The sequence below is a fragment of the Elephas maximus genome, chromosome 25, assembly GCF_024166365.1.
Source record: "Elephas maximus indicus isolate mEleMax1 chromosome 25, mEleMax1 primary haplotype, whole genome shotgun sequence".
Lineage (NCBI taxonomy): Eukaryota > Metazoa > Chordata > Mammalia > Proboscidea > Elephantidae > Elephas > Elephas maximus.
This window is the reverse complement of record NC_064843.1, coordinates 5596710-5622752: the sequence shown is the minus strand read 5'-3', so window position 1 is coordinate 5622752 and position 26043 is coordinate 5596710. Positions and strand designations below refer to the sequence as shown.

The 26043-nt window shown below is 58.0% G+C and overlaps 1 protein-coding gene across 3 annotated transcripts in view; it reads right to left on the bottom strand.

Annotated features, from left to right (window-relative positions):
- The window catches only part of LAMA5 (laminin subunit alpha 5), a 54523-nt gene extending 28819 nt beyond the window's left edge, over window positions 1-25704 (bottom strand). For all 3 annotated transcript variants that reach the window (XM_049869054.1, XM_049869055.1, XM_049869056.1), the window contains exons 1-11: window positions 25335-25704; window positions 20555-20707; window positions 11932-12049; window positions 11334-11452; window positions 11071-11241; window positions 10240-10337; window positions 2495-2610; window positions 2296-2414; window positions 2057-2147; window positions 1194-1328; window positions 903-965 (exon numbers count right to left, since the gene is read on the bottom strand). In XM_049869054.1, the coding sequence (XP_049725011.1) occupies window positions 903-965; window positions 1194-1328; window positions 2057-2147; window positions 2296-2414; window positions 2495-2610; window positions 10240-10337; window positions 11071-11241; window positions 11334-11452; window positions 11932-12049; window positions 20555-20707; window positions 25335-25631 (1480 nt within the window). In that variant the 5' untranslated portion in view covers window positions 25632-25704. The remainder of the gene's footprint in view (window positions 1-902; window positions 966-1193; window positions 1329-2056; window positions 2148-2295; window positions 2415-2494; window positions 2611-10239; window positions 10338-11070; window positions 11242-11333; window positions 11453-11931; window positions 12050-20554; window positions 20708-25334) is intronic.
- Between the last annotated feature and the right edge of the window lie 339 nt (window positions 25705-26043).

Here is a 26043-nt window from a genome sequence, read left to right as displayed (position 1 = left end):
GTTGGAAATCAGAAGGGGGAAACCAGGTCTCTGAATTGATTCATCTATGTTTTGCCAAACTGAAGATAATGAACGCTGCCACCTAGTGACAGCAATGAGTCAAGGTGCGTGCGTTCACACTGCTAATGTGACAATAGGCTAGACTTTTTCTACGTTGTGGCGAAATATATATAAGGAAACATTTGCCATTTCAAGCATTTCGATATGTACTAGCCAGTGACATTAATTCCATTCCCATGTTGTAACCGGCACCACTATCCATTTCCAGCTTTTGGCGTCACCCTCAACAGAAACGGCCCCTTAAGCAGAGACTCCACTTCTCTCCCTAAGCTTTGTTTTTTTAACAGAGAGATTTGGCAACCCAGAGCCAAAAATGTCCCAGAGAATGCACATCTAGAGACCCAGAACCTTCTAGGAAACCATCCTACGGACACAAGGATTTGTGCCTGCAAAGTTTTGGCCACAGGGATGTTTATTTTAGCATTATTATATATATATTTACAACTGGAAAGAACCCAGATTTCCAGTGATTGGGGGCTAGTTAGTAAACGCTACATTGGAATAATGCAGAAAGTGAAGTGACATGTTTACAGGACGAGGTTGTGTGGAAAATGCGACCACAAAACTGCCTGCTGGTGTGACTGACCTCTAAGAGCACACGGGCAGGAAGAAAAGCCCAGGCCCCGTGTGTAGTGGTTATTTGAGGGTGGTGTGCATATGGACAGCTTTTGGAAGGTTTTCTAGCATGACCATGTGTTGTCTGCATAAAGAGCCAAAATCAAGGCGACCAAAAATAAAAAATCCCCCCTCAGTGAGGCCTTCCCGTGGAGCTGGGATGTGGCCCCTCCTGCCCAGCAGCTCCTGGGCAGGCTGGGACTCTTGGGGACTTGGGGGACACTTACTGACGATCTGTCCAGCTGGCAGCACCTGCTCCCCAGTGTCGTTGAGGGAGAACGAGGACACAGCTGGGGGAGAAAGTGGGAGTTGGCCAGGTGGGCCCAGTAGCCCTTCCTGTCCCCACCCCCAGAGTCTGCTCCAGCCCCCGCAGGCCTCTCACTCCCCCTCCAGCTGGGGCTGAGCTGTGCTCCACAGGCAGGACAGGAGGGCCCAGGTCCTGTCCCCCTGGGGACTCCCCAGGACTGTCAGGTCGCGATGCTCTGTGCTCAGGGCCTCCACAGCAGGAAGGCGCTCACGGTAGCAGTGCGGGAAGCCCACGAAGCCCTCTGCACAGGCATCACAACGCTCCCCCGTGAAGTTGGGCCGGCAGTAGCAGCGGCCTGTCAAGTCCTCACATGTTCCATCCGTGAAGTCTGACTCACAGTTGCAGCCTGGGTGGAGCCGGGGGCAGGGAAGAGAGACCTCAGCCCAGGGGTCTCTGCCTCCTGCATCCCAGGGTCCCCAACCTGGGCAGGGGGGATGAGAGCTGTGGCCAGGTCTCCTGAGTGCTGGAGGGTTGAGGACGCAGAAACCGGAGACCCCAGGACATCCCTGCACCCATTCTAAGGTCTGGACGCCCCTATGCCACAGACCATGGGCCCCAGGGCACCCCCATGTTGTCGGCCCCAGGCTCTAGGGACACCCCCACCCTGGAAGACTCTGGGCCCCAGGACACCCCCACACTGTAGAGCCTGGGCCCCAGGGATACCCCCATGCTGCAGACCCTGAGCCCCAGGGATACCCCACGCTGCAGACCCCAGGCCCCAGGGATACCCCCATGCTGCAGATCCCAGGCCCCAGGGATACCCCCATGCTGCAGATCCCAGGCCCCAGGGATACCCCCATGCTGCAGATCCCAGGCCCCAGAGACACCCCCACCCTAGCAGAACCTGGGCCCCAGGGGAACCCCCACCCCACAGACCCCAGGCCCAGGGACACCCCCCACGCTGTGGACTCTGGGCCCCAGGGACATCCCCGCCCCAGCAGACCCTGGGACACCCTTACCCAGGCAGACCCCATGTCCTGGAACAGCCAGCCAGGCAACCTCTGAGGCTCAGGGACACCCCACCCAGGCAGATCCTGCAGCCCAAGGACACCCCCACTAGACAGCCCCACTCACGGTGGCAGGCATGGGGTGAATCCAGAGGGTCGTTTGGGGAGCGGTAGAAGCCAGGCAGGCAGCGCTCACAGTTGATGCCGGTGGTGTGGTGCTGGGGAGGGGGTGCAGGGGCCACTGAGTCCGAGAACATCCCCAGCCTCCAGGTGCCCCAACTATGCCATCACCCACACCTGACCCCCCACACAGGCCCCGCCCGCCCCCGCTCCAACCCATCGCAGACCTGGCGGGCAGTCTCCCACCTGGCAGTCAACGCAGACGCCCCCGCCCTGGTAGATGTGGTCCAGGTTCTGGCTGGCATTCCGCCGGTCAACTTCGGGGTCATAGTAGCAGTCATGGGCGTGGCCATGGCAGTTACAGGCTGGAGAAGGTATGTGTACATGTACACGTGTGCACGTGTGCACGTGTGCACACTTGTGAAAGCAGGGGCAGGGTACTCACATTGGCACTCATTGGCGCTGTTGGTGGTGGCTGGCCGCCACGGCTGCTGGTGAAAGCCTGGGCAGCAGCGATCACAGGAACCCCCACACGTATTGTGCTGGCAGGCACACTGTAGCCTGTGAGGACACAGCTCGAGGGGCTCAGACCACCATGTATCCCAGCACGGCCACTGGGGCCTGCCTCACCCCACTCAGAGGTGAATGCCTGGAGACATTAGGGGTGGCAGGTCCTCCTCCCTCCATTGCTGACCTGCCATGAAAGCGCAAGCCCGCTGCCCTCCCTAGCCTCATTTTCCTGAGCCGTCAGACAGGAAGTGCCTGCTCTGGCCCCATCGGCTCTGCTCCCAGTCTCAGGGCAGGCACCCAGAGGGCCAAAGCCTCCCTGGACAGGGGTGTGAGGGAAGGAGGTAACAGAAACGGCAGAGTTTCCATGGCAGCAGGAATTCTGTATGGGCCTCTTGGAGGGTGGGGAAGAGGTGTGTGTTGGGGTGGGGCAGAGGCTCAGGCAGGAGTCTCACAATCAGAGCAGAGAGCTCCAGCCTGCTTAGCAGGCTACCTTGAGCTCAGCCAGACACCCCTATGCATCCAGGGCACCTCCCCAGGGGCAAGTGGCCAGGAACTGCTTCCTCCTTCAGCTGGGGTGGACACCAGGTGGGATGGCTGGAATCCTGCTTGTCGTTCATGAGAGCAGCTCCTGCTGGCTCAGTGGGCAGGGGAACAGCTGGCTAGAGATGAGGACTGCCTGCTGCTCAGAATTAACCAGAACATCCATGCCAAAGCCCCACTCCCTGGCACATATCTCACCAACTCAGCGAAGGCAGGGGCAGGAATTACAAGCCCATCCCCAGCTCTGTTTGCTCTTCTGCCCCAGTCCAGCACCAAGGCTGTGGGCTGTCCTTGTCCTTAGCAGGACCCCAGAAGCCAGTCCATACAGAAGGTCAGAAACCTTCAGAGGCCTGTATCTGGTGTTCGAATTTTCAATAACCTACATGACCAGGGCACCTTTAAACCAAGTAATTAACATAAAACATGGTAGCAGGTTGACGATACCCAGGGGTGTTTGACAAAAGCCCTTGAAAAATCACTCTGGAGAGAGCCTTAGAAACACAAGACACACATGAATCACACATATAAAGCCCTGCTAAAGAAGAATTTGCAAGGAAACAATGCAACAGACACAACAAACAGCAGGAATAGACCCCAAGAACTTCATTTAGTGGAGTGATCCAGGAGAAACCATAAAATAAGAATGCCTGAAATGATTATAACAAAGGAAATTAAAACATAACAAAAGACACAATGCTATGAAAAATGGGCAAATATGAGAAAAGAGCCAATCAGAACTCCTGTAAATGAAAACAAAATTACTGAAATTAAAGACTCAATGGACAAAGATTAGACAGGTCTATAAAACAAAAAATAACACATGAGGAACATGCTTCTTAGTTCAATCAAATACACATGATCAAATGGGCAGTCCCTGCCCAAAGGCCGGACAGAGCAGGAAGGGACGGGAACTGGATGAATGGACACAGGAAAACGGGAGTGGAAAGGGGGTGCGTGCTGTCACATTGTGGAGATTGCAACCAATGTCACAAAACAATATGTATATAAATTTTTGTTTGTTTTCTTAACAGATTTTATTATGCCAATTGACTTAGATATCCCCTGAAACCATGGTCCCCAAACCCCGTCCCTGCTACACTGGCCTTTGAAGCTTTCAGTTTATTCAGGGGACTTCTTTGCTTTTGGTTTAGTCCAGTTGTGCTGACCTCTCCTGTACTGTGTGTTGTCTTTCCTGTCACCTAAAGTAGTTCTTATCTACTATCTAAATAGTGAATATCCCTCTCCCACCTTCCCTCCCTCCCCCCTCTCGTAACCATCAAAGAATATTTTCTTCTCTGTTTAAACTATTTCTCGAGTTCTTATAATAGTGGTCTTATACAATATTTGTCCTTTTGCAACTGACTAATTTCACTCAGCTAATGCCTTCCAGATTCCTCCATGTTACGAAATGATTCCATTGTGTGAATATACCATAATTTATTTATCCATTCATCCATTGATGGGGACCTTGGTTGCTTCCATCTTTTTGCTATTGTAAACAGTGCTGCAATAAACATGGGTGTGCATATATCTGTCCGTGTAAAGGCTCTTATTTCTCTAGGATATATTCCAAGGAGTGGGATTGCTGGGTCCTATGGTAGTTCTATTTCTAGCTTTTTAAGGAAGCGCCAAATCAATTTGCAAAGTGGTTGTACCATTTGACATTCCCATCAGCAGTGTATAAGTGTCCCAATCCCTCCACAACCTCTCCAACATTTATTATTTTGTGTTTTTTTGGATTAATGCCAGCCTTGTTGGAGTGAGATGAAATCTCATTGTAGTTTTGATTTGGATTTCTCCACTGGCTAATGATCGTGAGCATTTCCTCATGTATCTGTTAGCTACCTGAATGTCTTCTTTAGTGAAGTGTCTGTTCATATCTTTTGCCCATTTTTTTTATTGGGTTATTTGTCTTTTTGTAGTTGAGTTTTAGCAGTATCATGCAGATTTTAGAGATCAGGCGCAGATCAGAAATGTCATAGCTGAAAACTTCTTCCCAGTCTGTAGGTAGCCTTTTTACTCTTTTGGTGAAGTCTTTGGATGAGCATAGGTGTTTGATTTTTAGGAGCTCCCAGTTATCTAGTTTTTCTTCTACATTCTTTATAATGTTTTGTATACTGTTTATGCCATGTATTAGGGCTCCTAACGTTGTCCCTATTTTTTCTTCCACGCTCTTTATTGTTTTAGATTTTATATTTAGGTCTTTCATCCATTTTGAGCTCATTTTTGTGCATGGAGTGAGGTATGGGTCTTGTTTCATTTTTTTGCAGATGGATATGTATATAAAGTTTTGAATGAGAAATTAACTTGAGCTGTAAACTTTCACCTAACGCACATTAAAAAGAAAAAAAGACTCAATGGATGGGTTAAACAGCAGATTAGGCACAGCTAAAGAGAGATTATTTGCTGAGCAAATAATCTGAGAAGCTGGACTATATGAAGAAGATCGGGGCATCAGGATTAGAGGAAGACTCATTAACAACCTGCCATATGCAGATGACACAACCTTGCTTACTAAAAGTGAAGAGGGCTTGAAGCACTTACTGATGAAGATCAAAGACCACAACCTTCAGTATGGATTACACCTCAACATAAAGAAAACAAAAATCCTCACAACTGTACCAATACGCAACACCATGATAAATGAAGAAAAGATTGATGCTATCAAGGATTTCATTTTTCTTGGATCCACAATCAGCAGCCATGGAAGCAGCAGTCAAGAAATCAAACTACGTATTGCATCGGGCAAATCTGCTGCAAAAGATCTCCTTGAAGTGTCGAAAAGCAAATATGTCACCTGACCCAAGACATGGTGTTTTCAATTGCCTCATACCTGAGTGAAAGCTGGACAATGAATAAAGAAGGTCCAAAAGAACTGACAACTTTGAATTGTGGTGTTGGCAAAGAATACTGAATATACCATGGACTACCAAAAGAAAAAACAAATCTGTCTTGGAAGAAGTACGATCAGAATGCTCCTTAGAAGCAAGGATGGAGAGACTACGTCTCACACACTTTGGACGTGTTATCAGGAGGGATCAGTCCCTGGAGAAGGACATCGTGCTTGGTAAAGTAGAGGGTCAGTGAAAAAGAGGGAGACCCTCAAGGAGATGGACTGACACAGCAGTCTCAACAATGGGCTGAAGCACAACAACCATTGTGAGGATGGAGCAGGACCAGGCAGTGTTTCGATCTGTTGTACATAGGGTCGCTATGAGTTGGAATTGACTCGACGGCACCTAACAACAACAACAAAAGAAAGATTTAGTAACCTAGAGGAGGAAACGAAGAAACTATCCAGAAGGCAGCTCAGAAGACAAAGAGATGGAAAATATAAGAAGTTATAAGGCAGAAGAAAACCATAAGAAGTTCTCATCTATGCGTAATTCCAGGAGAGAAGAGAGAGAAATGGGAAGATCCAGCAGTCAGACAGCTAATGGTCAAGAATGGCCTTGAATTAACAGACATATATTCTCAGATTTGGGAAGCGTGAATTCTGAACAACATAAAATAAGTCCACCCCTTGGCACATCAGAGTAAATCTGCAGAACATCAAAGGCAAAAAGGTCATAAACACATCCAAAAAAGAGGCAGACAACCTACAGAGGACCAAAAATTCAAGTGACAGTGGACTCTGCCAAGCATCAAGAGATTCAAGATGACAGTGAAATAATAATATCTCCAAATTGAGATAAATACCTGTCAACTGAGAATTCTACAACCAGTTAAACTATCATTCAAGAGTGAGGGCAAAACAGAGCCATTTCCAGACAATTACTAACAGATCCTCAAGGAAAGAACAACTAAAGGATACATTTCAGAAAGAAGGAAACAATCTTCACAAATGCAGTGAAAGGCAAGGAACAATGGAGAACAGAGAACTGGGAAAACAAGGGGGTGAATCGATGGACACTGGTAATGGAACTAAATTACTAGACAGAGATAACATGTGGGTACGTGTTCGAAGGCTCTTGTGTCATTCAGGAAGCTAGTAGGGCAGGTCATTAAATTTGGATTTGGTCAAGTCAAGCATGCCTCTTAAAAAAGTAGGGCAATAAACATAACTAGAAGAGAAAAGTGATAATAGAAACAAAACATGTATGCCTTCTGAGATTGGTTTTCTAGGTTTGAAAATTTCGGACCTTAGTCTCGTGGGACAACTCAGTCAACTGGCATAATATAGTCCACGATGTTCATGTTCTGCATCCTAGTGAAGTGAGTAGCATCTGGGGTCTTTAAAGCTTGAGAGCGGCCATCTAAGATACAACTATTAGTCTCTACTCATCAGGAGCAAAAGAGGAAGAAGGTAACCAAAATCAGAGAAGAAACAAGTCTACAAGGCTGATAGCCTGCACAAGCCACAATCTCAACTGCCCTGAGACCAGAGGAGCTAGATGGTCTACCATCTCTGACCAATCTGATGTGGGGCACAACAGATAATCCCGGTTAGAAGGTGAGAAAAATGCAGATCGAAACTCAAATTGTTAAGAAAGTCCAGACTAACTGGACCCCCTGAGACCAGAGGCCTCCCTGAAACTATTGCCCTGAGACACTCCGTAAACTTTGAACCGAAACTATACCCTGAGATCACCTTTTAGCAGAGAAGCAGAATGACATACCAAACAAAGGATAGTACCTGTTAGATCTGTGCTCTACTAAAAAAAAAAAAAAATCTGTAGGAATCAAAAAGTCAACATTTAATACAAAGGAAAGATGAGAAGATAAAGGAGCAAGAAAACTAGAGTACCGGAACAACCAGAACACAAAAAGAATGTTGACACAATGTGGAAAATGTAATTAATGTCATTCATCAATTCGTGTGGAAATTTGCTCAAATGGAAACCTAAGTTGCTGTGTAAACTTTCACCAAATACATAATAAAATATTATTTAAAAAAAAAAATGTAACTTCCAAATCAAGAAATGAGAAGAGAAGAGAAGAGAGAATGAGGGGTTCAGTATAGAGCTTGGCAGGTAGTAATTACTCAAATCTCTGGAGGTGGTGGCCAGTGAAGGTGGGTGAGATGGTAGTACAGGTAAGGGTGGAGGCGATGGTGATGGTAGTGATGGTAGAGATGGTAGTGGCAGTGATGGTGGCAACAGAGGTTGTGGGAAGATGGTGGTGATGGTGATGGAGGTTGTGGCGGTGGCTGCGATTGTGGGATGGTGACGGAGGGGATGATGATGGAGGTGAAGGGAGTACTGTTAGAGACGATGGAGGTAACAGCAGTGGTGGCTACAGAGGTGCTGGTAGTGGAGATGATGGTTTTGATGATGATGGCGTCGATGGTGGTGGGGGTGAGTAGTGACAATGGAGGTTGTAGTGTTGGAGGTAACAGTGACTTTGATGGTGGTGGCAGTGATGGTGGTGACAATCCTGGTGATGGTCGTGGCGATGGTAGTGAAGGTAAAGGGGCAAAGGACGAGCCAGCTGGAGGAGCAGAGCCCCTGGAGAAGAGGCGGAGAGGGCAAATGGAGGGAGAGTGTGGGTAGGCTGATGTCCAGGATGCTGGCGTGATGGGCCTTGGTGACAGGGGTTCTCTTGGTGTTTGTGGTGCTGGGAGACATGCCAAGCCCATGCATGCCTCATGCCCTGCAGGTGAGCTGACCTCAGCCTACACCCAGGCACAGTGAGTCAGGGCGATACGACACCTCCCAGCAGGCAAGGACAAGCCCCAGCTCGGCTGGAGGCCCTCCTCCCCTCTGAGGCCAATTTGGCTGCCCCAGTGAGCTCCCCTCCCACTGCCTTGAGCTGTACTCCCTCTTGGCACTTAATTTCTCAGGGCAACTTAGCTGTGCTTAAGCTGAGCAACCTGAAGCCACACTGGTAGGAATGGTACCCACGAGTCCACACAGAGGCTGAGCCAGGGTGGGAGGGTCCCCCAGACCTGTGGCTCCCAGAAAACGCTGACACCTCCAGCTTAGTGTGGCCACCTCTCTCCCTTCAGACACATGGCCACGTCTGAAGACATCTGGGCTCACATCTTGGCCCTGCTCTGACCAGGAGAACAGCGGTGAGTGTCTACGCCCTTGGGGCTTCTCCTGCCTCCTCTATGAACTGGGGGGGTGGCCAGCACAACAGGAACCCCAGCAGACAACACGGAGCAGCCCCAAATCCAAGTGCAGAGTTTGGGGCTGCATTATTTCATGCCTGCCAGCTCCCTCTGGGGGTGCAAGGGGAGCCTGGTCACACGTCCTCCATCCAGCCTTTGCCAGGTTTGTCACCCTGACAGCGCCCAGTCCTGCTGGAGACCCCTGCTGCCTCCCCCAGAACAGGTGCTGCCAGGGCTGGGGGTCTCTCCCAGTGCCCCCAGTGCCAGGAAAAGCCCAGTGCTTGTCAGGGGCTCAACACACAGCTGTCGACAGAGTGAACGGACAGGCACATGTGCTGACGCAGAACCCAGTGGGGACAGCGGACCCCGGCCCAGTGCCAGGCAGTGAGCTCAGCCTCAGGGGCGGTCCCACTGGTAATTCAGGCGGCTGTCGCTGCCTAACTTCGGGTACCAGAGTCACACGGATATCTGGCCTCGGAGGCAAACACCTGAGGGCAGCCTGCCAAGAATGCAAACCCCTGGGCCCTGGCTTCTCAGTGACTTGGGGTGGGTCACAGAGAACATGCTGGGCTGTGCACTGGCCACGCCTTGTGGGCCCAGAGGTGCGGGAGGCTCCACAGTCGGAGGGGTTGGCACCTCCATGGTCAGAGGCTGGAATCCCTGGCTGCCCTGGCCCGTCCCCACCCCGGCCTTGGCCCTGGCCTTGGCTTGGGGGCAGGCGCAGCAGGGAGTGTGGGGTCTGTGACCTGCAGGAAGGCGGGGGAGCTGGGCAGGCAAAGAACCCCTCACCTTCCCAGGGGACGTGGAGGTGCAGCCTCAGGGCCTCCTTGCTAAGTGTCTCCCTCCACTGCCCCCAGTGCCAGCCCTGGAGGGAGGGGCAGCTGGCTTGGGGTTCGGGACAAGAGCCCACTTCTGCTGGGAGCAGAGCACATGGCCAGCCCCTCTACCTCACTGCCCAGGGGGAAAAGTGGCCTGAGGGCAGTGGTCTGTGCAGGTCTACTGGGAGCCAGGGACATGGTGGGCAATGAGCCTGGTGTCCACCCCCAGACCAGGCAGGGGCATCAGAAGTGATGGGGGTGGTGACTTACCTGTAAGGGTCCGTGGGGTCTTTGGCGTCACAGACATCTGCATGGCCGTGGCAGACGCAGCGGCCACCGACACTGATGTCCTTGATGCTGTAATAGTACTGCAGCCGTGGACTGGTGAGTGCCATGTAGCACAGCCCAACCACGCCAGCCCTGACCTGCCCCTAGTCCCCGGAGCCCCCCACAGGGCCCCCTCCTGCCCTGACCTGCCCCTAGTCCCCGGAGCCCCCAACAGGGCCCCCTCCTGCCCTGACCTGCCCCTAGTCCCCGGAGCCCCCAACAGAGCCCCCTCCTGCCCTGACCTGCCCCTAGTCCCCGGAGCCCCCCACAGGGCCCCCTCCTGCCCTGACCTGCCCCTAGTTCCCGGAGCCCCCGACAGGGCCCCCTCCTGCCCTGACCTGCCCCTAGTCCCCGGAGCCCCCGACAGGGCCCCCTCCTGCCCTAACCTGCCCCTAGTCCCCGGAGCCCCCCACAGGGCCCCCTCCTGCCCTAACCTGCCCCTAGTCCCCGGAGCCCCCCACAGGGCCCCCTCCTGCCCTGACCTGCCCCTAGTCCCCGGAGCCCCTGACAGGGCCCCCTCCTGCCCTGACCTGCCCCTAGTCCCCGGAGCCCCCAACAGGGCCCCCTCCTGCCCTGACCTGCCCCTAGTTCCCGGAGCCCCTGACAGGGCCCCCTCCTGCCCTGACCTGCCCCTAGTCCCCGGAGCCCCCAACAGGGCCCCCTCCTGCCCTGACCTGCCCCTAGTCTCCGGAGCCCTGCACAGGGCCCCTTCCTGCCCTGACCTCCCCCGCCAAGTCTCCAGGGTCTCCCACAGGACCCCTGCCCAGGGCTCACCCGCCGGGTGACAGTGGGGTCCCGCAGCGCCTTGCCCATGAGGTGGCCCAGCAGCGTGTTGGTTCGCAGGAAGCGCAGGCGGATGTTGGTAGCCTTGGTGAAGTCACGCAGCAGGGGCGAGTATGAGAAGTTCATGGCACCTGGGCGCCGGTTCACCAGGGACACCACGATCTGTGGACGGGTAAGATGGGCAGGGTGAGGCCCAGTCTCGGCCGCTGGACACAGCCCAGCCCAGACACGCCGCCCGCTGTCCCCAGGTCTACCTCGCCATTCTCCAGCGGCACGATTCGTGAGTACTCAGTGGTGCAGATGACATCGTCATCCCGCGTGATGCGCTCCAGTGTCTGCGGCCCAAAACGCTCCAGACAGTCCCTCTTGGAGGCTGCAGGGGGAGGGGTTGGGGACTGAAGGTGAGGGGTGCGGCCTCCAGAAGAGCCTACGGCCCCTGGCCCCTGACCATCCCTGTCCCTCTTGCAGAGGAATAGTTCCCAACTGCCCCCTAGGCTGTGGAGTTTTGGGGGGACACACAGCCAAAGCACACCCAATTGGAGCACCTCCTTCGTCACCAGTGAGACCAGTCAGGGGAGGGGAGCATGCGCCTGGAGCCAGCCACGTAGTTGGTGCCAGGACATCAGCCCTCCCCTGGCAGGGAGGCACTGCCTGGGCATGAAGCCAGTCCCCAAGGAGCCAGGAGAGATTCTTGGCATCTCTATATTATAGGCATCTCTAATCAGGGGAGCGACCCGGTAAGTTCCCAGCTGCCCTTGGGGACTTCGAGCTTCTGCTGCTTACACCCGACAGCCCAGCCGATGCAACCTGGTGAAAGCCCAGCACTGCTGCCAGGGCCGCCCAGAGACTTACAGGCAAAGTACTGCCATGGGTGGTAGGTCTGGCCGAAGTCCGTGGACCGCTCCAGCACCCAGAGGTCCGGCCGAGGGGAGTTGGCGAACTTGATGAGCACATAAGCCACATGGAAGACCTGCAAGGGTGGATGGCGTAGGCACCGAAGGCCCTCCACGTGGCAGGCCCCCCAGAGTGCTACCCGCCCTGGGAGGGCCCGTAGGCCACAGCAGAATCCGAGGTGCCTCAGGGCTCCCAGGTGACCTGTTCCCACATGGACTCTGTGGGTTTGCCTGGGGACACAGACAGCCCCAGGTGAGGGGCAGCTGGGCTGAGGGGGTACCCCTTGGCCCACTGACGCCAAGGCTACCCCTAAACAGGGGAGGGAATGGGCCCTTTTGAGGGCTCCCCTGGCACGGCTCAGACCCACCCTATCCCTGTCCTTTTCCCCCAGGAGCCCAGGCAGCCACATGGGTCAGGCTCTGTGGCTGCAGCTGGGGTCTGATGGGGCCGGGACAAGGCAGTTTCAATTGGGGGCCATGTGTCTATAGGTCCCAGCAGAGGGCTGGACAAGGACATGGGATCGAGTCCTGCTGTCCCCAACACTGTGGTAGCTAGCCAAGATGGGTGGCCAGACAGTGTCCCCAGTCCCCAAATGAACCTGCCCCCTCCTGACACATGGTTCTAGAGCTGACCCGCCCCTTCTCCCACTGATGGCCATAACCACGGGGGCCACAGGACACGGCAGTGTGAAGGGGCCTCCCGCAGCGGAGACAGACTGAGGAATGAGCTTTACAGAGCCGAAGGCTGCAGTCGAAGTGATGGGGCCCACAAAGGACAGGGTCAGTGTATTGTGGGGGGGCCCCACACACAGCTGGTGTCTGGGCTCCATGGAGACCGGGGCGGGGGGCACCACTGATCAGCCAGGGGTAGGCACTTGGGGGAGGGGAGAGCTGACACCCACACAGAGGGCCTAGGACACTCTGCCCCCTTGGGGGCCCTGATCTGGCCACGCCCCAGCGAGCAGGTCCCCTTCCGGAATCCCCCACCCTCGCCCTAAAAGATTTTTGTCTGCAGCAGGCACTGCCCTGACCACCAGGCCTCGCTCGGCCAGGCCTGTCCAAACCTAAGGCACCACAGGGCAGAGCAGGGCTCCTGGCCACCCCCCACCCTCCTGCAGCCACAGCTCCTGCGATCGCCCCCAGGAAGAGTCCTCAGACCCTTTGCAGCTCTAGTCCCAGAAGTGCAGCTGCTCAAGCTCCAGGTGGGTGAGGCCTTGGGAGCCTGAGCCACACTCATTCTGAGTCCTACCCTTCTGGGTCAGCCTGCGTGTGCAGGGATGGTCGGTGTCGGAGGGCAGAGGCTGGGGGTCCCAGCCTAGTCACACAATGCTGGGCTCTGAGTGGCTATTCCCTGCCTCCTGGAGGTGGGAACAGGGAGTACCAGCCACTGGCGGCAGGCATGGGACCCTACACTACCTGGCCCCTGGCCTCAGCCTGTGGCCCCAACCCTGACCACGTGGATTCCCAGGGAGCTTGATGCCAAGGCATCAGATGGGTGGGGTCTGTGTGAGGAAGGCCCCGGGGACCCACCCCCGCCTTTCCCGGAGGGTGGCCGGCTGTGTCCTTGCCTGGCTGTGTCCTCGCCTGGCTATGTCTGCACAGTCCCACTTGCATTTTTCCCAGCTGACAGCACTTGCACAAATATTGACTGGAAGACTCGAATCAGGCAGCACAAGGGCTAAATGGAAACTGCGCCCACGCTGGTTCACTGGGGGGCACTGCAGATCTGCCTTCTGCCTGTCCGTCACCCCCAGCGTCCGCCAGTCAGTCGAGGCCCAGGCTGGAGGGAGGGAGGCCTGTGTTGGCTCTCCTCACCCAGGGCCACCTGGCTGCCCTCGGCAAGGCCCAGGAGTGGCATGAACCCCGGCCTGTCCAGCCTCAGCCTCCCTCTTGTCTGCTCGGCCGCCCGCCCACACAGAGCTGACCTTTCCCGCTGCTTGTGTAGCTCTGTGCTGAAGGAAAAAATGTCTTTTAAAGCAAAAGCCAAACAAAGCCGACCGGGTTATTTTTAAAAATCAGCTATTTTAGGGTGGGCACGTCTCCAGGACAGCAGCCGGCCTGGCCTCTGGCCGCCACACCCCCCAGCCCCTCACCCACCTGACCAGCAAGGGCTCTGCCCTGGTGATCACAGCCCGGCGGGGAGGGGCGCAGGTCCATGCATGACTGGCTGAGTGGCCCTGGGATGGTCATTCCCCTGCTGGGCACCTGGCACCGGGGACAGTACAGCCAGAGACAGAGAACAGGGCTGAGGACCAAGGCTGCTGGGCGGTCAGGAGGCCCTAGAAAGGAGGAGCCGCCAGTCCCTGGGGATGGGCAGAGCCCCCGAAAAGACCCTGCAGAAGGCACCATGGTGGGGGGGGTGCCTCCAAATCCACAGGGGCAGGACTTGAGCAGGAGGGCACAGGCCTGGCTCTGGGCGACAGGCCGGGGTTAGCAAGAAGAGTGGGGTCTGCACCCTTAGAGGTCTCCATAGCCCCAGGAAGGTGAGGGCAGAGGGTAGCCCAGCAGCTTCCTGGGCTCACCAAGGGGCTGAGTCCATAACATCCGGGAGGTCAAGGCCTGGGGGCCCGTGTCCCCAGGGAGGGAACCGGGCTCACACCCAGCTCTGTCCTGGCTGGCCTGGGGCTTGGAGACTGAGGTCGACCCCTTCTGAGGGTTGGGGACCCTGCAGCCCTGCCCCCACCTGCCAGCTGGCGTGAATCACTGGCAGTCTGTGACTCAGCTCTGGCTCCACAGGAAGAAGGGCCCAGAGCCAATTCCTGGGGACAGTCTGGGGTCCTAGGCGGTGGCTGACTGGAGGCAGGAAGCCTCTCCTAGGCCCAGGCGTCCGGCAGCTCCCTGACCGCTCCCCTCAGACCAAGCACTGGGCATCCCAGGCTCCCCAGGCCTCCCATCTACTCAGTGTCCCCACAGAGCACATCTGGAAGCCTTGATAAAAGCTGGGCTGGGCCAGGCCCCCGACTGGGTAAATAAGTGTGGCCCATCCACACAATGGGATCGTACTGCCCCAGCAAACGAGGCCCCAAAAGGACTGGGCACCACGGCAGACGGTGGAGCAGAAAAAGCCAGGTGTGCACAGGAGCAAGCCCACTGCCGGAAAGAAAAGTAAATCATGGAAGCAGACCCCCAGCCCTGCTAGGTGGGGGTCTGGCCCAAAGGAACTTGTAGGGAGCGGTCAGGTGCAGAAGGGCCCTGACAAGCGTCCAGGAGCTCACAGCCGAAGGTCCCAGCCAAGCAAACGCACCAGGGAACCCAGTGACCCTGGTGTGCCAGCAGCTGGCCCTGGCCCTGCCAGAGACGGGCAGCTTTCAAGGTCCAGCCCAGAACTCCCTCCTTCCCTACCCCTCTTCCCTGCAGCCAGGCCCAGGTCAGCTGGGCCACAGGAAGTGGAGTTTATTTCAAGAGGACCCTGTGGCCTGAGGTTAACCCAAACAGTTTAGCCTCCGCCAAGTAGGTACTTGTCGAAGGCCAACGTGGTTTAACAACAGACAGGAAACAGGAAGCCTTGCGGGGCTGCAGGGCCTGGGGATCTGGTGTGAGGTGGTGGAGAGTCTCTATGTTGCACCCACAAATTGAGCAAGCAGAAAAGCATGCCAGAATGGGAGAGGGGGCCCCTGCTCTGTGTCCTCTGAGTCCAGGGACCAGTCAAGGGATGGTCTCGCCAGTTCTTACGAGGGGGTGTCTCGGGCCCAGCCACCAGGACCCCAGGCTGCCCCCCATGCTCCCACCCTGGCCCTGCAGAAGTCCAGCCGGGTGCCACGTCCGGCCCAGCCCCTGCACCTGTCCCAGCGCTGGCTCTGTAACCAGACCCTCCCTTGGCCGCACTTCCTGTTACTCCCCTCGGACAACCCAGCTGACTCTCCCGGGGTGCTGGCCACATGGCTGAGCGCCCGGCCAGGATGGGAGGCCATGCCAGTGGCCTCCATCTCGGACAGGCCAATTAGGCACACCGACACCAAGGGGCCTGTGGTTACCACCCAAAACAAAGGGAAGATAGGGCCACGAGCAGGGTGGACTTGGGCCGCTCAAATAGCCCGTGTGTTCTGGGGTGTCTGGGGCCTCTCCCTGAATCTGCCCAGCCTGATGATGAGGCTCCACCCCCAGACACCAGCTTGAGGACTGCAGTCACTCCACGAGGCTCATCTTTCTCGCAGCCTCCACCTCAGTTTCCCTTGTGTCCAGGGAGGATGCCATGGTGCTCAGTGACTTCACCAAAGCTTCACCACCCCCCTTTACCCCGCAGACCTGGGCGGCCAGCTGACCACCATACCCCTCCACTGCCTCTGCCCTAGCTTGGGCCTCCCTTCCTTCCAGCTACCCACCACAATTTGCTATTGGAAAGCTGCCACCTGTGCCCACCCACGGCTCCCCACTGTCCCCCAAGGACACCACAGACCCCTCAGTGGCATTTCTGGCCTCATACACAACCACCCCAGCCTATACCTGAAGTGCCACCAGCCCCCTCACCTCATGCCTCCCCCTGCTGTCCTCCTCCAGCTCCAGGCCTACCAGGGCTGGGACAAAGTGCTGCCCCTCCTGAGCCCCCTGCACAGGCAGATGGAGAACAAAGCGGGAGGTCCCCTGCCTGCCAAGAAGGGGTCAGCACTCTTCTGGGAGCTACCTAGAGCACACGGACAGAGTCTAGGGCAGGTAGAAAAAAGAAGAGGAGGGGGCTGCTTTGGAGAGCCCCTCCCTTAAGAAGCCCATAGGAAGCACCTGCAGGCTGCTCTGCACCCACAGCAGCCCATCACCTCGCCCTGGCTAACGGCATGGTCACCCCTTACACTGAGGGGGCCGAGGCTCCGGGGTTCGCTGTGGTCTCCTCACAGTGCACAGAGGCAGGAGCAGAGGCCTGGCGCCTCTCCATGCCCTTCCCGGATCCTCAGTTTCTCTGCCTGCTAAATCGGAAGGAAGAAGGTCCAATGCCCCCCTCCGCTACCCTGAGACGGGAAGGGTCAGAGTGGAGGAGGCTTGACCCATGGAGAGAAAGAGCAGGCTCACCAGCTGAGGCCTCCTCAAAGTTCCCGGCTCAGCTGCCCCCCGAGACCACAAGGATAAGCCCCCGCCAGCTCCTGGCCCGCACACCAGGGCGTGTGACCCAGAGCTGTAACAGCCCCCACCCCGCCTCTGTCTCAAGGAACAGGAAGCCCTCCTGGTGCCCAGTGCCAACTCACCCTGCCCCTTGCTTCCCAGGGCATCTGCTCCAGAGCCCAGAACAAAGACTGCTGGCAGCCAGCCTTGGGAGAACCAGACCCCGTGCCCAGTGCCACTTCCTGATGAGGACCGTGCCTCTTAGGACCTGGCCAGCCCAAAGCAGGAGAACCTTGGCAGAAGGTCGGCGCCCCTGGGCTCTGGGCCCTAACTATACCAGCCTGGCCTAGCCCTACCTTCTTAGGCCACAGTCCCCCCATATGTACCAGGCAATCTGCTCGGAGGGTCCTGCCCTGGGGACAGTCTCTGCCTCACTGTGAGCACCAGCCACTCCCAACACTAGACCTATGTAGACAAGGACGCAGACCCCAGGGTAACCACAAGGGCCAGTTGGGCAGGGCTCAGGTTTACTCCTCCAAATGCCTTCCTTGAGCACTCCAGCCCATGCACCTCCACCACTTGGAGCCCTCATTCCTGCCTGCTTTCTACTCTAGGTGGGGTTCCTCGGCCCCCAGCAAGCAGAGACACCTCAAGGTGCCCAACTGCGCAGGGAGGAAGGGGCAGTGAGCTGCCTTTCTGAGAAGGAAGGCAGGGAAAGTGGGAAAGTCCTCTGGAATTCCACCATGGCTCAGGAAACCATGCCCCCAGGAAAGAAATTTCTCTCACCCACGGAGCTGGGAATTATTTCCTCCCCACTGGCAGGCCACGGGAACCCTGGTGATGCAGTGATTAAGCACTTGGCTGCTAACCAAACGTCAGCAATTCTAACCAACCAGCTGCTCTGAGAGAGAAAGATGTGGCAGTCTGCTTCCATAGAGATTACAGCCTTGGAAACCCCACGGGGCAGTTCTACTTTGTCCTATGGGTCACCATGAGTCAGAGTCAACAGCAATGGGTTTGGTTTTGGTTTTGGCGGGCCACACCCCACTCAACTTCAAAGGACACATTTGTGGCCAGTCCTGTGCTCCCCCACCCCATCCCAAGCAAGACTGGTAGCCCCTTGACCCAAGTCAAGACAGGAGCCTTGGATTCATCTGAAGGGGAAAAAGTGGGTGGGTGGATGGGTGGGTGGGTGGATGGATGGATGGATGGATGGATGGATGGATGGATGGATGGATGGATGGATGGATGGATGGATGGATGGATGGATGATGAGTAGGTGAGTGGATTGATGGGTGGATAGATGGACGAAATGTGGGTGGGTGGATGGGTAGATGAGTAGATGGGTGAATGGATGGATAAATGAAAGGTGGGAGAATGGATGGATGGTGATGGATGGTGGATGAGTGCGTGGTTGGATGGATGGATGGATGGATGGATGGATGGATGGATGGATGGATGGATGGATGGATGGATGGATGGATGGATGGATGGATGGATGGATGGATGGATGGATGGATGGATGGATGGATGGATGGATGGATGGATGGATGGATGGATGGATGGATGGATGGATGGATAAATGAGTGGGTGGATGGATGGATGGATGGGTTGATAGATGAAGGGTAGATGGATGGGTGGATGGATGAATGGATGGGTAGGTGGATAGTTGGGTAAGTGAGTGAGTGGGTGGATAGGTGGGTGGGTGCGTGGGTGGGCATTTGAGTGGGTGGGTAGATGGATGGGAGGCAGATGGATGGGTGGACGGATGGATGGGTAGTTGGGTGCATGGATAGTTGGGTGGGTAGATGGGTGGATGGATGGATGGATGGATGGACGGACAGATGGACAGACGGACGGGCGGATACATGGATGGATAGATGGATGGGTGAGTAGGTAGGTGGGTGGGTAGACGGGTGGTGGGTCTCCTCCCAGGCAGAGCTGGAAAGGGGTCCTTGCCCTTTTGTGTCATTTTACAAGTGGAGAAACTGAGGGTTAGAGAGAATGTTCACCTGGCGAAGCCCTCTCCCTGACCCTGGAATGGTCTATAAAGCAAGACAGGCCACAATCTGCTCCAGGCCCAGAGGTCACTGGTCCATTTTCCAGATGTGAAGACCAAGGCTCGCAGAGGGGCATCAGATCTCACGGGGGCAGAGACTCAGTCCCAAAGGTCTCCCTCCTTGGCCTCACCCACTGCACATAGGGAGCTGTGCCCACCTGCTCTGCAGCCACCCCAGGGTTGCCATGGAGATGGGCCATTGTGCACAGAGCTGGGGCCTTCTCCCTTCCCCCAGTCCAGCCAGGCCTGTCTGCGGAGGAGGAGGTGCAGGAAGAACCCCTAGCTCAGCACAAGTTCCCTCTGACCAGCAGGCAGGGCCAGAGCATCCACATACAGGCCCACAAAGCAACCCCCAGCTGGCTTGAGAGATGGGCCCTGGGGTCCCAGAAGGCCTTCTGGTGGCCCCCCTAGAGCAAGGGATGGGGAGCCCAGAATCAACGAAGTTCCTCCAAGCCAAGCCCAGTGAGGTGAAGGGAAAGAGGCCCAGCCCCACGCCAAGCTGGGCAGGTGGACATGAGAAGCCACCAGGTCACCCTCACCCTGATTCTCTGGGCATCTCTGTGGAGCAGTGAGTCCACTGCCCCTTGAAAATTCCAAGCCACTTCTTGGGACTTGAGTCTGCTCCCCTCACCCCACACCTGCTGGGCCAACCTCAGGGCTGGCGGGCTGGAGGTGCAGCTTTGTGGCCTGAGAGAGCCCAGACACACACCTGTGTCTGCCTTGCAGGCCCACCTCAGAGGCAGGAGGCTCTTGGGAGACAGTCATCATCTCTCCTCCAAACTTCGAGAACTCAGAGGCTCAGCAAGGAGCAAAGACCCATCCAGGGCCACCTCTGCCTCTGTGCTCATGGTCCAATGTCCCCCCCAGCTATAGGTGAGTGCCCACCCAGGAGGCAATAGGATTGCTGGCCCATTTCACAGGCAGGGACACCAAGGTAGCAAAGTCACAAGGGGTGACGCAGCCTGAGTCTGACCCAGCCCAGAGGTGAGGTCAGGGTCCTCGGCCCACCTTGGGTGCTTACTCGTTGCCAGGAAGCACCTGGCCCCATCCTCCCACCTGCACAGGGGCTGGGAAGGGCAGATCTGGGAGGCCCAGAGCCAGAACCTGAGCAGCACACGTGCACGGAACACAGTCTCTACACAGGTATCCCAGGAATGTCCACTTCCCGGACTTCCCGCATTCCACAGCCCCTCCCTTGCCTGCCAGCTCCCACTGAGGAATTCCTTAGAGTAAACACCAGTGCCAGAAGGGCACCAACATTTCTACCCCTGCCCTGTGGGATCCCCTCAGCAACTCCTCCGTGAGACCCCTTGCTCAGCCCCCTTTTTCCCTGTGCCCAGAAACTGGAAGAGAACCCAGTAAGTTGCCCGCTGGCCTCTGTTGTGCTGACCTGCCCTGCAGGCCTGCCCCACCCCAGCCTCCCAGGCTCCCTGTGCTCCAGCCCAGGGTGAGCCCGACGGCCAGAGAGCTCCTCGGGCAGTAGGGAGCCTACCTGGCCCAGGTCCAGGGTGACGTTGACCTCGTTGTATTCCAGGCCACGGGACAGCGGTGGGCTCTGCCACCAGCGCTCTGTGCCATCGATGGCGTTGCTCACGGGGTGTGCCTTGTTACTGTTGGCGGCTGTGCAGATGTCGCAGTACTGGCCCTGCAGGGACAGGGTGTCAGGGGGACAGCTGAGACGCCTGGGGACCCTCACAGCTCCAGAGTCACCTCCCAACATGGGACGGCCTCCCCGCCAGCCAGCAGCCACTCGTCTGCCCCTTGCCCAGCTGGCATGCATTGAGCACCGACAGCAACCTGGACTCAGGCAGTGGCCCCTGTAAGGCAGCACTGTGATGATGGAGCCAACATCGGGGCCAAGGGCACCCACTTTGTATGGGAAAACTGAGGCAGGCCTTTCTGAGAGGGGGTGTCAGACTGCGGGGTGAGGAGAGGGTGCTTGGGCAGAGTGCAGCACCCAGGCAGGCTGGCGAGGTGCGGGGGGGGGGGCACAGGGACCAGGAGCCAGTTGGCTGAGCTGGGGGCAAAAGGGTAGGCTGGGGGGCACCTCACTTCCCCTCCACATCCTGCTGCCACGAAGGGGCTGGGACTCATCCCCAAAGCTCCAAAGGGTTCAGGATGAGGGACAGAGGGAGTGAGAACTGGGGGCTAGGTCTTCCCTCCATGGGCACCATTCAAGGCTGGGGATCACATGGGGGCCAGGCCACCTCCACCTATATGCCCCACTTCCCTCTCACCCTGAGGCGCCTGGATTAGGGTCTCCCAAGAGGCGGAATTAACCGTTCTGGTGGCCTGTGGGGACAGGCCCAAATGGAGGCGTGCGGGCAGCTGGCAGCACAGCCTGGGCCTCCTGGCTCTCCTGTTTCTGAGCCCTGGGATGGGGCCAAGTCACGGCAACTGCTGGACCTCAGCATGCCCACCCACAGAGTGGGGACGATGCTGCCATCTGCCCGGAATCACAGCACAGGCTACATGGACCATGCTCCAGGCCTGGCAGCTGTTTCTGTCCTGACCCACCACCTGCAGGGGCCTGTCCTCTGCTGGGAGAAGGACTGAGAGGGCACCATGTGGGGTCCTGTCGGGGGAGGAGCAGGTGCCGGGAGGCACAGGGAAGGGGGTGGTGGGGAGGGGGCCGCTCCCCAGGGAGGGTCTGCTGGAAGTGGAGGTCTGAGAGTGGAGGCCCGCCCAGGCCCCCAGAGACAGCCAGACCTGCCACCCTCACACACAAAGGCAGTACTCTGAGACTTGGCATTGACTGAGGCCTGAGAGGCCTGTCTGGGAAAGGAGGCAGCCCCAGCCCGCCCAGGCTCCCGCGGGGCCAGACCTCATTCTAGGAGGAGGAGGTAGGAGCGTGGGAGATGCCCTGCCCCAAGGCCCTGCGGCCACGAGAGCCGGATCCCCACACAGGCAGGGTGTGCTCCCGCCCCCTGCACTGTGCACCCAGGATGGCCAGGATGCACCAGGGCTCAGGCCGGAAGGCTTCCAGGATGCCACGCAAGGGGCCCCATTTCTGTCTTTGCACTGACTGGTCCCCCTCATCTTTGCCAGCTCATCCTCATCCTTCGGGTCTCAGATGTCACCTCCTCTGCAGACCACCCACGATGCTGAAACTGACACCCCCCGCTAATACAGCACCCGTCCTAATAGTCTTATTTATTCTACTGCCAGCATCAAGACCCAGGATTTTTCTGTCTGTCAGTGATCCTCGTGTTTATCGAGTTCCCAGGGACCTGGGTGCTCTGGTGGTGGCAGTGGGGTGGGGGGACCACCGCTGCCTGTTCTTAGCTGTGTCTCTATGCCCACTGGCCCAGAGCTGCTACATGGAGGGGCTTTGCAGGAACTGGTTAGATGAACAGAGGAGTGCAGAGGGGGGATACGGTGTACTTTGCAGACCACATGGCTTAAATGGAGACACCCATCTCGACCCGTGATCCTGGTGGGTGAGACCAGGAGGCTTCCTGGAAGAGGGAGAAGCAGGCAGGGCGTCCTGACTGGGGTGGTAAGGACCTTCAGAGAAGACTAGCTGCCAGGCCAAGACCCTCCCAGGCACGTGAGCACCACAAGAAGGCTGGGTCAAGGGTTGAAGTTTGCCTTCCTTGGAGGCCCGAGCCCCCACTTGGCCACCTGGCTGCTCGCCGGGCAGGGAAGCCTCAGCTGCACCACCCCTCTCCGCCCAGCTCTGCTGGGAGTGGACAGGGTGGGGAAGCCAGGCTTCCTCCACCCTCTACTGCAGAGGGTCCTGCCAGGAACAGAGCAAGGAAACGGCCGAGGGACCGATAAGGACTTCCCTCCCATGAGTCACCAGGCAGCGCACACCAGCAAAGCCCCCAACTTCTCTGCTGGGCCCCCAGCCAGCCCGGAAGCCCTCCACACACTGCCCACCTGGGGTTCCTACACAGCAGCTTGCCCAGACCAAGCTTCTGCCCACACCAGGCCCCCTGGGATGCCCCTGCAGGTGGGCCTGACGCTTGGGGGCCATGCTGCCTGCCCCCAGGTGCCTTGTCCCCGGGGACCCACCCCACATGCTGGCACAGGACTACATTCTCAGGTGGTGTAGCCCAAAGAAACCAAAAGCAGCCACCTCCCTGGCCAGCTGCCAGCCTCCTGAGCCCACCCTGCCTGCTGGCCACCCGCTCCAGACGGGACCTACTGGCACTGATGGCAGCCAGGGCAGTGAGCGGGCCCACTGCTCCAGGCCTCACAACCTGCCTCAGGGAAGAGAAAGGGGCCCCTGACAGGTTCAGCAACCCACCCAATATCTCAAGGCTGTGACTGGCTGTTCTTTCTACCATAACCAGCAGCCTCAGTACTGAGGGGCTAACTGTTACATGCTAAACCAAAACCAAACCCACTGCCGTTGATCCTGACTCACAGTAATCCTACAGGACAGAGCAGAACTGCCCCCATAGGGTTTCCATGGAGCGCCTGGTGGATTTGAACTGCTGACCTTTTGGTTAGCAGCTGTAGCTCTTAACCACCATGCCATCAGGGTTTCCACGCTACATGCTAGGTAGTGAGTTCTTGAGGGCAGGGCTGGTTGAGCTGTTCAGAGCCAGCTCTGAGATGTTGCTATGCCAGCTACCATTCTCCGGGCACTTACTCTGCCAGGCATTGGCTGACTGCTTCCCAGGCTCCTTGGGCCAGCCTCCCTGCCAGAGGGGAGGTGGCCCTCTCACTGTGCCCATTAAACAGACAAGGAGGCTAAGGATCAGGGAGGAACAAACCCACCAAGCTGCCCCTTCACCAGCACCTATACTCCCGAGGGGAGCCGGCCAGTGGTCTGGGGTTCCGTGGTGGCCTGGCGCCCCCTCTACCTGGAGCCCCAGCTGGGTAGTAAGGAGAGGCCGTGGGGGTAGGCCTGGAGACCTATATGAACTCCTTCCCTCAATGGCTTCTCCACCGTCAGCCAGGTGCAGCACAAGTAGGCAGCCAGGAGGGGCCCAGGTGTCTACCACTCACCCAGCCAGACCCTGCCCTGGCTATGGGGCCTCCAACAGTGTCTGCACCTTTGTGGGCCTCAGTTTCCCCTCCCTCCTGGGCTGAGCTGTGGCTTAGAGAACACAGCAGGTACAGGAGCCAGGGCCTGTCCCAGGATGGTCCCCTCGGGGAGCAGGCAGACAGTGCAGGGACCCAGCTTACCTGACTTCATTCATTCCCCAGTTTCCTGGCTTCTTGCCCTCTTCTTCCCCACCTCAGCTAATCCAATCTCCCCAGCTCCTCTCTCCCCACCCCCACTACTTCTTCGGGAGGTGGAGCCCAGGCCCCCTGAGGCGGGGCTCAGGTTACCACCTCCCAAAGGGGGGGGAGGGGCGGGCCTGTCCCAAGGTGTCTGGGGTTACAGCCTAGGGAGCCCGGAGGGGGAGCTGGGGCAGACCTGGAGCATACTCTGTTCCCCCTGGCAAAGGCAGGCTGACCCCAGCTGGCCTTGCCAGACCCCAGCTCCAGCCCTAAATCCCTGGCCATGGGTCCACCCCCTGCCCAACACAGTCCCCACTACAGGCTCGAGACCCCCATGCTCCCAGTGTATCTTCATAGACTGAAACTTCTTTATCACCGGGGAGAGGAAGCACCCGGTGCCCACCACCTCTGGGCCCAGAGTTGGCCCCTGTTGACAGCTGCGTGTTCTCACCCCAGCTAAAAACCCCGCTGCCTGCCCCCTACCTGCAGGAAGGGGTCCAGTCAAGTCCCTAGACCACCAACCCTTGGCCGGCTTCAACCCTTGGCTTTGGGCTGAGTCTCTCGTATCTACCCTGAACAAGGAGCCGCAGGCGGCCCCCCATCCCCCTCCATCCCGGTCCCCAGCCCGACGCCAGCAGGTTCCAGCTTGTCCCGGGGGAAGGCGGAGTCCGCCCGCCTCCTCCCCACAGGCAGCCAGCGGCAGAAGCCAAGTCCCGCCCTCTCCGCGATCCCGGGACTTGAGGCCGCTGGGGACTAGGCGCCAGGCCCCCCTTCCGCCCCGTCACCGCCGCCGAACTCGCCCGGCGTTCCCACCGGCGTCCGCACCGGGGACGCCCTGTTCTGTCTTTCCGAAGCAGCGCACAGTTGCCCGGCAGAGCCTGTGTGGCGGCGCTGGGGTTTCGCTCCGTCCCCCAAAATGCAGAACCGGGGAGTCGGACAGGACGCGGGGGCTCTGGTCGATACTTGGACCCTGCCCGGCCTAGGCGCTCCCCGAGCGTAGGGCTGGAGTTCCGGGGTCCGATTTGCCCCCGGGCCGGGGCAAACTCTCGGGGCGGTGCCCCCCAAACCGGGGGGGCGAAACTGCCCGGGCTCACCTGGATGGTCTGGTTGGGGTCTCCGCCGGCCACCGGGCCCCCCACCAGCTTACAGTAGAGGTCCTCGGTGGGGCGCGGGGCGCCGCGCGCTGGGGCCTCCTCGCCGCAAGTCGCGGACGCCGTGATGCGGGAACTCTCCGCCAGGTTGAAGTAGGGAGGGTGTAGGCTGAAGTCCCCGGTAGCGGTAGCCCGCGCTGCGCCCAGCAGCGCCAGCCCCGCCAGCAGCAGCGGCGCGGATCCCTGGGGGCTGCCCGCGGGTGCGCCCCCCGCGCAGAGAGGCACGCGCGGCTTCGCCATCTTCCGGACTAGGGACTGGCTCCGCACGGAGGTGGCCCGCGGGTCTGGAGCGCGGCGGCCTCCGGGCCCGGCTCGGCCCCGCCCGCGGACGCCAGGCCCCGCCCCGGCCCGCCCGGCGCCCCGCGCCCCGGGGAGGGTCGGGGAGGGGGGTGATGAGGCGCTGGCCAGCTTAACCCTTCCGCCCCCGGCCCGGCTGGCCTCCTGGAGGGGACACCTGCTGGCCCTTGGCCAGGCGGTGAGAACCCGGCGCCCCCGAGCCCCGGCCTGTCATGGCTCCGGTCTGGGCGGGGACCTGCGCCCCCTCTGGGCGCCCCCGGCCCTCAGCCCCCTGCCCTCGGCGCCTTTTGGACACCAGGTCCTAATGCAGCCAGCGGCCTCGCTCTTTGTTTCCCCAACTTTGGGCACCTCCCGG